Source organism: Phoca vitulina, unplaced genomic scaffold, assembly GCF_004348235.1.
Source record: "Phoca vitulina isolate PV1807 unplaced genomic scaffold, GSC_HSeal_1.0 scaffold5, whole genome shotgun sequence".
In the NCBI taxonomy this organism is placed as follows: Eukaryota; Metazoa; Chordata; class Mammalia; order Carnivora; family Phocidae; genus Phoca; species Phoca vitulina.
This window is the reverse complement of record NW_022589708.1, coordinates 8,870,780-8,885,365: the sequence shown is the minus strand read 5'-3', so window position 1 is coordinate 8,885,365 and position 14,586 is coordinate 8,870,780. Positions and strand designations below refer to the sequence as shown.

Genomic DNA, 14,586 nt, shown 5'->3' with positions numbered 1-14,586 from the left:
GAAGTTTTCAACAATGTCAGACTTGATCTACCTCCATCTAGACATTCTGCTCCCTGAATACTGGGGAATGATGTTATCAGATCTCATAGGACAGAGTTGGAAATAACATCTCTTAGGACTTAGGGACTCAACGTTGTCACTTCTACTTATTCTTGCCTCAATGCAGTGGAGAAGTTTAAAAGTCTCTTGAGGCTTTCACATACTCTTGAGTCCAGAATTTTTAAGACTGGCACTGGAGATATATATATATATATAATTTTTTTTTTTTGGCTTGTTTTCCTCTGTCCTAAAATTTTGGAACATGTTTTAAAAATAAAAGTTTGCTCACCTTGGAGCTTACTTTTAGGAGTAATAGACAAAAAATCGGTGGTGTCAGATTTTGGCTTAATATTGAGAAGAATTTTCAATAATCATATTTTCTAAATGTATCTTGTGAAGTAACATATTTACCCTTATTGGGAATATTCAAAGAGGGTGAACAAGCTGATATGTAGTTTACACCCAACATGAGCATGAGGGGCAATAGAAGGTATCTGAAGTGTTTTCCATCTTGACATTCTAGGATTTTTTTTTTTAAAGATTTTATTTATTTATTTGACAGAGAGAACACAAGCAGGGGGAGTGGGAGAGGAGAAGCAGGCTTCCCGCTGAGCAGGGAGCCTGATGTGGGGCTCGATCCCAGGATCCTGGGATCATGACCTGAGCCAAAGGCAGACGCTTAGTGACTGAGCCACCCAGGTGCCCTGACATTCTAGGATTCTATGACATTTTATTTTTGAGTGATGCATCTGTTTTAAAACTTTGAATAATTGCAGTGTTGGAAATTGTGAAGGTTTTTAATTTTTGAAATTTGGGAAATAAGTTTTCTAGGAGGAGATTGTCTTCTATGAGGACCAGAATGAGAAATTTTTGTATTGCTCCCAAATTTCTTGGAAATATTTGTATTTGTTATTTGTTTATTTACTTGCTTATTTTTGGATCTCAGGACTGAGGTGTGAGTTAATCATCCCCATCAGGTCATGATGCACTCCCATCAGGCAAGACTCCACCGTTGTATGTATACCCGTCTGTATGTTCCTTCCTTCCACCCTCCCCTCCCCTCCCCTCCTTCCTTCCCTGCCCCTCCTTTTCCCTACTTCCTCTTTTAAGCATTAAGAACTATGCTGAAAAGAACTAGGCCTGGATTTAGTGCTGGGTTGGGGAAGTGGCTAGCAGGACTCTAGCCAGACTCAGAGAACAGAAGGGAGACTTGAAAAGTCAATGGGTTTTAAGAATTGGTATAAGAAATACAAAGCTTCTCTATTAATGCAAATCATAGATCAAAGGTTAAACTTAAGACACATTTCCTTCCTGAAGCCATTCATTAGTGACCCTCACCACAGTGCATTCCCCCTTACTTATTTAACTCTAGAATTTTCTTTTATTCTAGAGGTATAGTCGACTAGTAAGAATTGTAGATATTTAAGGTGTGTGAATTATGTTTTGATATATATATAGATGTATAGATGTATAGATATATAGAAATGAACACAGCAATCAAGCTAATTGACATATCCATCACTTCACATAGTTACTGTTTTCTTGTTTTTGTGATGAGAACACTTAAGAGCTACTCTCTTAGCCAATTTCAAGTATACATTATTATTAACTATAGTCACCATGCTATGCATTGGATCTCCAGAACTTACTAATCTTGCGTAAATGAAACTTTGCACCCTTTGACCAATATCTCCCCATTTCCCCTACCCCTGCTCCTGGCAACCACCATTCTACTCTCTGCTTCTATGAGTAAGTATAGAATTTTCAATTAATTCAATTCTGATACCTCACAATCCAATATTTTTGTTTATATGGTGATCATGTTAATATTATTTAGTTTCATGACCAAGATATAATAAGTTATAATAATGATAATGATTTATTGAGCTCCATGTAATAGCCAAGGTGCTAAGCACTTTACATACAGCATCTTGTTTAAATCACCCAGCACTCTTTGGTGGAGGTTCTTCTATCTTTCACATTTTACAAAGGAGGAAATAGAGACGTAGAGAAAGATGTGTGTCTTGCTCCATAACTAGTTTGTAAATTCTTAGAGACAACTAGTTTTTTTAAATTACATTCTAGCTTTTTAGGAGTAGAGAGGGGGCTTTGGAATAATAAAAAAAAAAGAACTCACATTTTGGCTCCCTCATTTACAAGTTGCATGAACTTGGTCAAGTTAATAAGGCTCTCTGAATCTTAGTTTTGTTGCCTGTAAAAGCGCAAATAATAATGCCTACCTCACAAAATTATTGCAAAAATTACATGAAATAAAATGAAATTACATGAAATATCATATATGATATATTTAACATGGTCTGGCTTGTTAACTATGTGCTCAGTAATTGGTATTGTTGCTTATGAACTTTATCCAATGTCGTGGATGTTAAGATGCCATGAGTTGCCCAAAGTAATGGTATAAAAATAAGTAATAATAAAATAATACAAAGGTGTATTTTTGGATGGTATTAAATATCTTTTGCCTAAGTAAAGGCAGGTCATAAAGGATATACTACTATACATTATTGACATAGCTGGAATTACACTATGTAGCCATTGTGAATAGTCAAGATCTTATGTTCCATCACCAATCTTTCTCTCTTGTTCTAGATGAATAGATTGGTAGCCCTTGAAATATATTGCTTTTTAAAAAGTATATCAATTATTATTTGTTTCACGTGGCTTTGCAGAAACGAATTATTATTTGTTTCACGTGGCTGTGGATGTATGAAATGTTAGCTTATAGTATGAGTTATTTTAAAATAGTTTACCTTACTCTTACACTGCACTTAAAGTCAGTGAATATTCAAAAGTAACTTAGAATGAGTAGAAATGCTACATTTCCATCAGGTTCTTTTTCCCGGTTCTTACCAACACAACCACAACCATTGACTTTTTCTTTTCCTTTCAGAGAAGAGAGATGATGACAACAAGAAGGTGGTTGCAGAGATCATGGCAAGATGTTTTGTTCCAAGTCTAATAACAACCACTTCCTGGGAGGGGTTTCATTTTGTCGGTCATGAGATTCGGATTACTGAAGCCACGGATTGTTATGGTGCTGTTGTTTGGCCATCGGTATAATTTCACACAAAATTTGCACATTTCAATTGTTTTCCAACCAGTTTTGTTCCTTATTGTGTACTATTTGGAAGGAAAAAATAGGTTCCACAGTTCTATTTTGTGACCTCAAACAATGCTAAAACTTAGAAATCACGAGATTGGGAAAATGCTTCCACCAATTAATTCTATTTTTGACTTGTAGGATTAATAGAGAATGCTGTTTAAACCTTCAGTGTTTTGTGACTGTGGGAGTTTAGAATAGCAAACATTTTTATTTCCCGTTCAGTTGGCTCCATTTGAGTTAAATAATCATAATGAAATCTATCAGTCTCAACATGCAGAATGTTCTACAAGGTCACCAATCCTTTACCAGTTGTCCATGAAGGGTGCAGACTCCCCCTTCCCTCCACTGTCTGCCCCAATCCCACACACTTCTTTTAAGTGACTATTATTATTATTAATATAAGTTGCTTTCTTTAAAGATAATCATATCTAAGCAACTGAGTTCCATAGTTTCATTTCTCTTATCTCCCCAACAACCCTCAAGGACTTTTACTAGTCTAAATGTTGAACCTATTGGAGGATGTACTTCTGTTGATAATTTTCTGTAGTGGTGTGAACATATTCACACATACATTCACATGTGTCCATGCATCATAACATTAGTGTATATAGTATATTTATATAATAGACTTTTATTTTACTTTCTGTTATTACTTGCCAAGCACTACTTTTTTCTTTTTTAAAAACTTTCATAGGCCCTCGTTCTATGCTATTTTCTGGAAACAAATGTGAAGCACTATAATATGGCTGACAAAAATGTGATTGAAATCGGAGCTGGAACAGGGCTAGTCTCCATCGTGGCAAGTTTACTTGGTAAGTAGGTATTTTTGATTGAACGGGGTCAGAGAATTTAATGATCAGATGTTATTAGCTGCTTTTACTATCCAGTTTACTCTGACCTAGGCCTATTTTTAACTCCTTAATTGTTTGAATGGGTTTCATCAAGAAACACTACCAATTTTAAAGTCACCTTACTGGTTTGTTTGAGAATTTTCTGTGAAGTTGTATTAATTCTGCTCATGGAGCACCCATGTCACAAGTGTATTCTAATTGGGAGGTGCGCTCAGGCCTCCTGGCTGCTGGAGGAGGCGTGTGGGCCACAAGGCCCAGACAGAATCTTCTGCTGCTGGCTCTGGTGGTCTTTATTTAGATGTTAGCCATATTTCAACATTCCCAGGTAGCTGTACATTCCTTGTAGATTTTGAAGTCCTATGCTTTCACGAAAAAGCACCTGTTAGAAAGAAGGAGTATTATCAATCATGTCTGCTTCTAATTTTACACATTTTCCCTTGAATTTCTTTTCTTTTTTTAAAATTTATTTTATTTTATTTTTTTTAAAGATTTTATTTATTTATTTGACAGAGAGAGAGAGCACAAGCAGGGGGAGTGGCAGGCAGAGGGAGAGGGAGAAGCAGGCTCCCCGCTGAGCAGGGAGCCTGATGTGGGGCTTGATCCAGGACCCTGGGATCGCGAGCTGAGCCGAAGGCAGACACTTAACTGATAGAGCCACCCAGGCTCCCCTTGAATTTCTTTTCTCAGTTCATCTCCATTCTTCTTTGGGGACCCCCTTCTTTTCTCACCAGCATTTCCTTTTCTCATGACACGTGTGACAGTCTCTATGAATGCCTGAGCCTGCTTCACTTCAGTCTCTCTCTGTTGTTGTTACCTGTTTCATTGCCTTAATTTAGCTGCCTTCTCTGGTGTGCGCTACCCAAATCTGTCTTGATTTCCTTGATCTTTAGAAGTGCACACCTGCCACTCTAAAATCTTGAGAGGAATTCAAGATTTAGCAATTTACAACTTTCTAAACACTGGGGAAATGAAGTCCTCCCCAAATATTTTTTTTTAAAAATTGCTCCTTCCTGATACTGCTTTCTAAAGTCACCATTCTGTTTAATATGGGTGGTCAGTGGCACCACTGGATTTATACCTGAAAGCTTCCTGATCAGGAGCACATTTGTGCTTTGGGAAGTCATTTGTTTCACTAAAAAGAATTGATTCTTTTAGGCTGCTTGTATAACTTGACACAAATAATAAAAGATAGAGGCTTTGTTTAGTTAGTGTTCTAAGACTGGTGGTGTTTACCTCTCTAGACACAAAAATCTTAATAGTCAGATGGTTTATATTCACTGTGGACGGGGGAATCCCCCTTTTCTTGGGATTTTAAAAGGATTTGTTGAAAATGACAGACCCACCCACACTAGAATGTGCCAACATATTTCTGTGATTCTGCCAATGATACGCATATTGTCCTCCCACTTTAATATTTCCCACAAAATACAATCACAATGGCCAGAGAAGCTTGTCAATGTGACTAAGGAATGGGTTCTTAACTGATCTGGGCTGCACTAGACTTTTCTCCCAGTTCTGCTTTCCTATTTCTTACCCCAGTCTGTTCTCGTCTGATGATGTGGAATTGGCCAATCCTAGATTTATTTACGCATTATTTTCAGGCTCTGCCACAGCTCATAGTTTAAGGGCCAAATTTTATTGATTATCGGTTTCTACAATTTTGCCTCTCCCAATTTCTTCCTTCTACTCTTCACTTTTAACTTGGAGATTGTTCATATCTTCTTCATCTGAGTATTCTGTCCTGCATCTATGGTCTTTGGCTGTAGGAACACTATGCACATGTTGTGGCTAGGTTTTAAACATTTTTTGATGGGAAGATTCATACTTGTAAAGGGGTCAAGCTGAAAACTTGGGCATAAACATGGATGTCATGATGCTTCCAATGTAATTCTATTGAAAAGCCCTCTTTCCATACCTGAGCTCCTCTTGTTCAACAACAGGATGCCCAATGTTGTAATACACTCATTTGACCTCACATGACTTGGGCTCAGAATTCTTTTAGCAAAGAACAGATGTGCCTTTCAACAGTGACTTCTGATTGTTCCATTGAAGGTTCCAAATATTTTGATTTTTCTCTTTCTCTAGCTTATTTTTCTCCTAGCATGTAGTAGATAAATAGCAAATAGTCACAGCAACAATGGTAAAACAAACAAAAACCCAGGAGAACAGAAAAATGCAAGGGAGTTAAAAAGTGCAGTGGGAATCTAAATTTTTTTTTTAAGGGGAGGTGTAAAGCTGCCTTAGCATCTGTTTTGAAGGGATTTCCCTCCTGTGTGTACTGACCAGTCTTTCCCTGGGGTTAGTGATTGTGCAGAATTGCAAATGCACCTTGGCTTGAAAACTGATTGCTTTACCTTATCCCTCGAGGGTTACTTTTCCTACTGTTCTTTGTTTCATACATAGGTGCACACGTGACTGCCACAGACTTACCTGAATTACTTGGAAACCTGCAATATAATATTTCCCGAAACACCAAAATGAAATGCAAGCATTTGCCTCAGGTTAAAGAGCTCTCCTGGGGCGTAGCTTTAGATGAGAACTTCCCCAGGTCTTCCAACAATTTTGACTACATCCTGGCAGCTGACGTCGTCTATGCCCACCCTTTCCTGGAAGAACTCCTCATTACTTTTGACCATCTGTGCAAAGAAACTACCGTCATCCTCTGGGTCATGAAATTCAGGTTGGAGAAAGAAAATAAATTTATAGATAGATTTAAGGAGTTGTTTGACCTGGAGGAGATTTCCAGTTTCCCTAGCCTGAATATTAAGTTGTATAAAGCCATGAAGAAAAGTCGGAGGAGTGCGTGATACCCTCAAAGGAGGGCTTCAAAAGCAAAGATGGTTTCTAGTAGAGTGTTCCTTTAAAGAAGATCCTGGATGATCTGACGTAGCATGACTTTCCCAAGGGGGACCCCCCCCAATGAACTTGCCTCACCCCAGACAGGGAGTTTCCCAGATACAGCACCTGGGTCTGGAGGGTGGCCTGTCATACTATGTGGTCATTGGTTAGGACAAGATCTGCTTTCCTTATCCCTCTATAGCACCATTTATTATTATTATCATTTTAATAAATGGTACTATTATTTTTAATGTGTAACTATAGGATAATTTTTAATGATATCTCTAAAATGAACATTCCTATTGTTTTAAACATAAGCTTCTCTGATTCTCTCTTTAGGAATAAAGAAATAGCTTATAATGGGATCTGCAGGTAAATCTGAAAAGGCAGATGAATAATGTGATGGTAAATGTGAGATTATATTTTGTGGTTTTCATTAGTGCCAGTTTATAGGTGGTCTGTTGTCTCTGCTTTGTGGGGTGGGCCTCGAGTGCAACCTCTGAAATCAATCACGCTTGTGGATTTGAGGTTATGGGCAAGGACATTTCACTCTAGTAAATGAAAAATGAATGGAAGCAAACATAAACACAGTTGAGATTTTGGAGGAGTTATTGTTTTATTTTTAAGCCAAGTACAGTTATGTTGAATCACAGAAACAGAGATAAATATAAAAACTCTGGGTTGAAAATACACATGAAAAGATTTAGGCCTCTAATCTCAAATAACCAGACATAGGACTGGTTTTAAAGTTTCAAGCTTTTGTGATGCACATATATAGACCTAGATATTTGAAATCCTATGTGATTTTCTTCACACGGACCTTAGAGATTAGAACAAAGACTGAAGTAATTAAAGTCAGTGCAAGGAGGGTAAAAATCGAAGATTGTGTCCCAGTGGTTCAGACTCCATTGGTGGGTGTCTACTCTTGCAATAGTCCTCAGGCTGTCACAGGGCCCCTGGGGTGGTGCGTATTCTCCTAGGCCCAGCCCTGTGCTTTGCTGGAAGTTCTCAGCCACTCAGGGTCCAGCACAACTGACAAAATGACTTCCTAGGGTCCTGATGTGTAAGGAGGCTGCAAATATACTGCCAGTGGGTTTTTGGTTGTGTGGCCCATAGGGCTGTCTCCCAGTTTACGTGGTCTCTTCCGGTTTTCACAGCCCATTACTACGTGAAGTCATGTGATCCTTATGACCTTTCTAAGAAGTTGAGGGAATGTCATTATCCCTACTTCACAACCAGCCTTGCTGGGGCTGAGAGGGTGGTCACTTGCCCCAGGCACACGGTGCAGAGGGCTTGTCTGAGCCTGGGGCATGTGTTCTTACCATTGCACTGCTTATATGCTTTTAAAAACAGCAATTCTCAAGCTCTTTGGTAAATGAGTGAAGTTATCTCTTCAAAATGGGATCGGTACCCAGAAAGGTAAGCAAATACATTAGGAGAAGTGAGAATTGCCCTTCCTTATATTTTTCCCTCTTGTTTCTGGCCTTAACTGGGTGGTCAGGGCAAGTGCATTTGGGAGGTGACATTTAAGCAAAGCAGGAAGGAGATGAGGGAAGAAGCAGTGCGTATATCTAGGGAAGTGTGTTCCAAGCAAAAGGGGCAGGCGTGCCCCAGGGCATGCCAGTCATCTCGCAGAAACAGCAAAGGCCAGTGTGCTTTGGAGCAGGGCAAGCAGGGGACACTGGTTAGTCAGGGAGGTCAAAGGGGGCCAGGTCATGTCCGATCTTCGTGGCAATCTGGCTTCTTCAGAAGCAGACTCTAAGGTGGAGTTCGGTTTGCCAGGCATTTACCACGGAGTGCCTCTAGGGTCAAGACCTGTGTGAGGGAGGCGGACAGAGGCAGAGGTCGAGCTGCAGGGCAGGCCCAACCACATGGGGCCCTGGACCGAGACTGGCCTTTCCGAGTGGTCCTGTGTCGGGGTAAGCCTTCTGGGCCTTGACGACCTGTGTCACTCGTCCCTGGATGTGGGCTGCCCCGGGAAGGCTCTGTGACCTTGCAGCAGGTGACTCTGCGGCGGAGGGCCGTCTTGCAGCATCCAGCTACTTAGTTTCTCTGCAGGGGATCTGGGCACCCCTGCCTCTCAGGCAGTTGAAGGAACTTCGGCTTTTTCTCCAGGGAAGGGGAGAATCACTGGATGATCTAGAGTTGAGTGGAACAGTATCACCCCATGTGAGGACCACTCTGGCCGCTGTTTTGAGAATACCACGAAGGGGCGAAGGGACCAGTCAGGAGGTTGCGGCAGCTCTCCAGGTGGGTGGGGACGAGCCTGCGGCAGGGAGTGAGGCTAGAGGTGGTGAGGAGAAGTCGTTTCTACACACGTTTGGAAGCGAGAGCCAACAGACCTTCCCACCATGTTGAGGAGTCAAGGCTGACTCTAAATTAGTGTTTGATCCCAGCTGCTGGATGTCAAGTTAGAGTCCTCAGTTTAGAGATGGTTTGTAAAGCTCATTCAGGGAGTAGGAGGAACACAGAATAAGAGGAGGATGGAGCCCCGAGGCTGGCCGACATTAAGATCAGACGTGTGTATTTGAGACTTTTTTTGAGGTTCTGCCCCTCACCCACAAGTTATATTAATATCTGTTGACTTTTGAAAGATTTGAATTTACTACCACAGTGGTTTTTGAACTGGTCAGTAGAGTTCTAAATTTCCTTCCAGCTGACTCAGGGGCTTCTGGAGTGTTTTAGGGGTAACTAAGTGGTTCCTCTGCTAAATGTCTGTATATCACTACTAAGCTATTTTTAGGTAGAAGAGATAAAGGGTCCTTTTCAAAGACTGTGTTAGGACCAAACCAGCCATATGGTTCCTCTTTCTGTAGGTGTCAGTCTGTCCAACACAAGGGTTTCTACAGCCATTGTTTTACTCTGTTTATAGCACTCACTTGCAGATCTTAACACCCACCCCCACACACTGTGTGTGCATCTACTTTTATCTTTTTGCTCTAGGGTCTCCACACTTGTCTAGATTTAATTTCATAATAATTTAATTTCAAAAGATGTAATTTGAGTAGGCTTTTTCTACCCTAAAACTTTATTTTATGGCTAGTTGATTTGTTACCTTTAGTCCAAAGGAGTTGACTGTGAATTTTGCCTTTACTCCACTTTTTTCTCTTTCTGTGTGTGTGTGTGTGTGTTCTTTTTTTGACAAGTTAAACTGTGCTACTGAGAACCTGGTCCAATTCTTGGAGTAACTTTCCAGATTTCTAATAGAATAAACACACCGATTGTCAAGGTTCTAATAGAAGTTATCACAGAATAGTTTTTGCTTCACAGAAGACATACCAACTTGCTAGTGATACTCTGCAGCTTAAAGTGTCCATGTTACACACATGTAACCACAAAAGTTGTTATGACCCAGGCTGTATCAGTCGCCTCTAGGAAACTTAATACTGTACTAAGATCTTCTATCGTAGAATTTACTAATATATCTATTGCACTTGTGCCAATTTTTGTCAACCAGACTTTTTCAAAAATTGGTTTTTATTCCATATTTTCATTCTGTTTCTTTTTTGGGTAAAGAATTGTGACAATTGGGTAACTTCCTAACAGATTTGGAGCCAAGAGTATAAATTCATTGTTGTGGAAGAAAGAAGAGAGGAAGCACAACAGAATGTTCTTTTATTTTTTTTGAATCCTTGGGTTCCAGGAGCATGGTGTTCTCTGTAAATGCCTGGTCTTTAGAGACAGAGACCATCTCCCACTTGTCGTTGGTGTATGGGCAGGTAAATCATTTCCAAATATCCTTTGGAAGTAAAACATGTCCACTGGGTAGGATTTTCAGATAAGAAAAGATTTACATGTACTAATTTTGAACGCAAACTGGGAACCTTGGGTTCTAGAAATAAAAGTATCTGATCTACTTAAGGATACTTACTGATAAGCTTAGAAGGAAATTAATATATTGTGCCTCCTCTTTTGACTCCATTTTAACTTAGTTTTGGTGAAGTCTACACGGAGAGAAAAAAATTGTCAAATATGTGCATTTATTTCTCCACCAAATTATAGGGCTATAATAAGAAACAAAGTTGGGTCTGGAACAGATAAATAATTTCACAAAGTGTAGGCAATCAGGGCAAAGTAAATTTAAAAACCATAGACATTTGTATGTTTGTGTTTCTAATTCTTTAAGTCTTCTTTATGAAGCCTGGAAATAGTTCACAAATGATTTCCACATCCAGGTTTTGGTATTTTTGAGTTTGTGATGTGAAATTCAGTCTAGAATATTTACCTGCAAGCCCAGTTTCAACGTCTGCTCTGCTTCCAAGTTCCACACAAAATCAAAGACTGTGTCTGTATTCTTATGTGGCCCTATTAATGGGGCAGTTGTGTTCTCGGGGCCTTAGTATCAGTTAGTTCCTATTAATTCCTCTATGAAGAGGGTCCAGGCTGGACACCGGTGTGTACTCAGCTTGTGTATACCTGTGTAGTACTTAGGTTGCTGGACATACACCACTGTCTATTCTACCCAACTAACCTTTGGCCTCTGTCTTGAACAGAGCTTTTATTGGTACAGCTCAGAGGCAGGATTTTTTCTTCTCAATTCTCCTAGTTTCCTTGATTCTAAGGCAGTTGTCTTGCCCTGAAATCCAATCAAGTTTTAGAATTGGCGCTCGAACATCAAGGAATTTAAAAGCATCATTAAAAATGAAAACAGATGTCCAGGTCAGTTTTGCGATAAATGGCATTAATAGAAAAAAGTAGAAGAATACGGGATATCTGCTGTAAACTACTAACACTTTACCATATGAAAAAAATATTCTTTGGTTTTCCAAACAAAAGCATAGCCAAATAAAATGAAAACAGTCCCTTAAAAAAATGTTTTAATAGCCAGACGTTATTTCATAATGCCACAAATATAGGACACAGGCTTCTGAAAATTACTTATTTGGTAAATGCTAGATTTTGTAGTTTAGGGTTTGAGAATTTTCATTGTCCATAATTTTAAATTATGAGTAGCCCCTTACCTTCACTGGATTTTTTATTTTTTTTTTAGTGTCATGATTTAATTTGGGTTTTCTTATCTAGTGCCATGATTTAATTTGGGTTTCTTATCTCTTTCTGTGTTTCCTTTGTTGGAAGAGTATAAATCATGATAGCAAAGGTTGTCTCTTTGTCACAAACCATCATAAATAAGCCCAAAGAACAGGCCATAAAAATGTAAGAAATTCTTAGATTAAAAAACATGAGTAATGTTTTCTACCCACCTGCTGTTCAGAGGTAAAAGTACACTTTGCATCTAGTAAATTATTAACACTTTTCTAACCAAGGATTTCCTCCTTCCTTAGGATCTCTGTGATTTATAGATAGTCAATTTAAGAATTAGAAAGATGTCAAATCATGATAAACACATTTCATAATCATGTGTTAAAAAGAAGAATTGAGGAATACTTATAATAAGATTATAATTATTTATAATAATACAATTATTATTTTTTTAAGATTTATTTATTTTAGAGAGAGCATGTACAACTGGGGGAAGGGGCAGAGGGAGAGAATCTCAGGCAGACTCCTCACTTAATGTGGAGCCTGACGAGGGGCTCGATCCCACAACCTATGAGATCATGACCTGAGCCAAAACCAAGAGTCAGATGCTTAACCCACTGAGCCACCCAGGCGCCCCTATTATACAATTATTATAATAAATACATATAATAAGAATGTACAGCATTCTTGGGGTAGAGAGGACAAACTGCTACTGTGGGTTGGGAATAGATTCTGTATTTATGAAAGAATTCAAGGAGGTTTAAAGGCAATTATAAGAAGGCAAAATAGTTAATGCAACTACTTTTACTTTCTTTGGATTTTATTCTTCTCTAGGAAGTCATCTGATGGCTGTCATTCATTCACTCATCAATTCAGTATTTGTTGAAAACCCACAATATGCCAAGCAGGGGCTGTAGACACACGGAGAATAAGGTAGATGGGTCACTCCTCCTGGAGACCTAGGGTTAGGTGTGACTGGGCAGACGGAGAAATCAGTGCAGGGGGAGGGGAAATGGACCGTCCTGATAGGAGAGGACCTAATCCACAAGCAGAGAGTTAGTGAGGGCTTCCTGGAGAAGAAAACTGAATAGCTGGACAAAGGAGATGGAGAGAAGGAAGAGGGGACACATTCTGGGCAGAAGGAGCATCACGTGGGAAACTTGAGAGACAGTGAAATACTCACTGGAAAAATGGTAGCCTCTCTTGTCCCTTGCTGAAATAACTCCATTTATGTTTCTGGCGCTGTTTTAGATATTTCACATACGGCATCTCACTGAATACCTTTAATACCCTAGAGGTATTAGCCCAATTTACATATGAAGAAACTGAGTCTCGGTGGGGCTGAGCAGCTTCTCCAAGGTTGTACCTGTGTCCTTGTGGCACCAAAGCGTGTGCTCTTCTCAGGGTACTGTTTCATGCCCCCTTTCCACTCTAAGCCCTGCAAGAAAATCCCGAATTTGAATTTTATTTTAGCTAATTCAGAGCAATCCAGTTTACCAAATATTGTCTTTATTTGCCTCCTGAGCACAAATTAGCTTTAGTGGAACACTACCAAGATGAACTCCCTTTCACGATATATCAAGAAGAGTATGATTTTATAAATGTATGTATATACCCAGCAAATACTTAATTTTTTCTTTGCAAGGAATATTGAACAAATATTACATTAAAGATATGTAGTGATCTTCGAACAGCCAGTGTGGGGGTCAGAAAAGACCCTCTTGGGTGCCTGGGTGGCTTAGTTGGTTAAGCATCTGCCTTCGGCTCAGGTCATGATCCCAGGGTCCTGGGATCGAGTCCCGCATCAGGGATCCTGCTTCTCCCTCTGCCTCCACCCCCCCGCCCCCGCTTGTGTGCATGCTCTCTCTCTCTCTGACAAATAAATAAATAAAATCTTCAAAAAAAAAAAAAAAAGAAGACTCTCTTGGATAAAAGGTGCCTTGGAGGGGGAAGCAAAAGCTGTTCTTTTTCTTGAAAGATGGCATAGGCCGAATGAAGGGAAGGAGGTGTAGGATGCCCTCGGGTGACTTTTCAGCAGGAGAGGCCAAGGGGGTGGGGCTGAACTTTCAAACATCGTCCGATCTGTCTGTCCCTGATGCGGGTGTTTACAGGTCTGTTACTAGGTGGTGACCCTCTCGCTGCATCAGCACAGAACTAAGCCCTGGGGTGACCGTGACGCGAGCACACCAGTTCCCAGAAACCACCTCTCAGCAGTCTTTCAGGATGAGGGCAGTCTTGACTCAGGCAGTGGTTTTGAAACCAAACAGAGGGCAAAGGGACTCTGACAGGGAGACTGGAAGTTTACCAGCATCTCCATGGCAAAGTGCTTGTCTCTGTTGAAATGGCCTGAGGCTCATCCGGTGACAGGCACCTCATTTCTGGAGGGTGAGATTGCTGACTAAGCCTCAGACCCTGGCTGGAGGCCTGGACAGGTGGCAGGACGTGAGCCACTGTGGTTCAGTGTGTGCTTCCATGATGCCCGAGGCGAGGGCACGCTCCCAGAGGCCGTCCTGTGAGGGTGAAGCTCAGAGGGCCGTGCCGATTGCCACTGACGAGTGATGTGAGCCGGGGTAGCCACGGAATGTTCCAGGGTCCAGAGGAGGGAAAACGATGTATTTGAAACTTCTGGTGGGAGGCGGCTTCTCTGGGCAGCCACAGCTTCAAAGGCAGGATGATAGGAACGGAAACTCTAGGGAGCAAACCTCAAGTTAGCGAGGAAGACGAGTCGCAGGATACTTTTTCTCTGGTCGTCTT

The 14,586-nt window shown here is 40.4% G+C and overlaps 1 protein-coding gene across 5 annotated transcripts in view; it reads left to right on the top strand.

The window, feature by feature from the left end:
• The window catches only part of LOC116631490, a 44,765-nt gene that overhangs the window by 8,902 nt on the left and 21,277 nt on the right, over nt 1-14,586 (top strand). For 2 of the 5 annotated variants that reach the window (XM_032402650.1, XM_032402649.1), the window contains 3 exons: nt 2,951-3,114; nt 3,858-3,975; nt 6,418-7,126. In XM_032402650.1, the coding sequence (XP_032258541.1) occupies nt 2,951-3,114; nt 3,858-3,975; nt 6,418-6,821 (686 nt within the window). In that variant the 3' untranslated portion in view covers nt 6,822-7,126. Of the gene's footprint in view, nt 1-760; nt 1,054-2,950; nt 3,115-3,857; nt 3,976-6,417; nt 7,127-14,586 lie in introns of those variants that run through there. The other 3 variants (XM_032402652.1, XM_032402653.1, XM_032402651.1) reach the window with 3 other exon arrangements.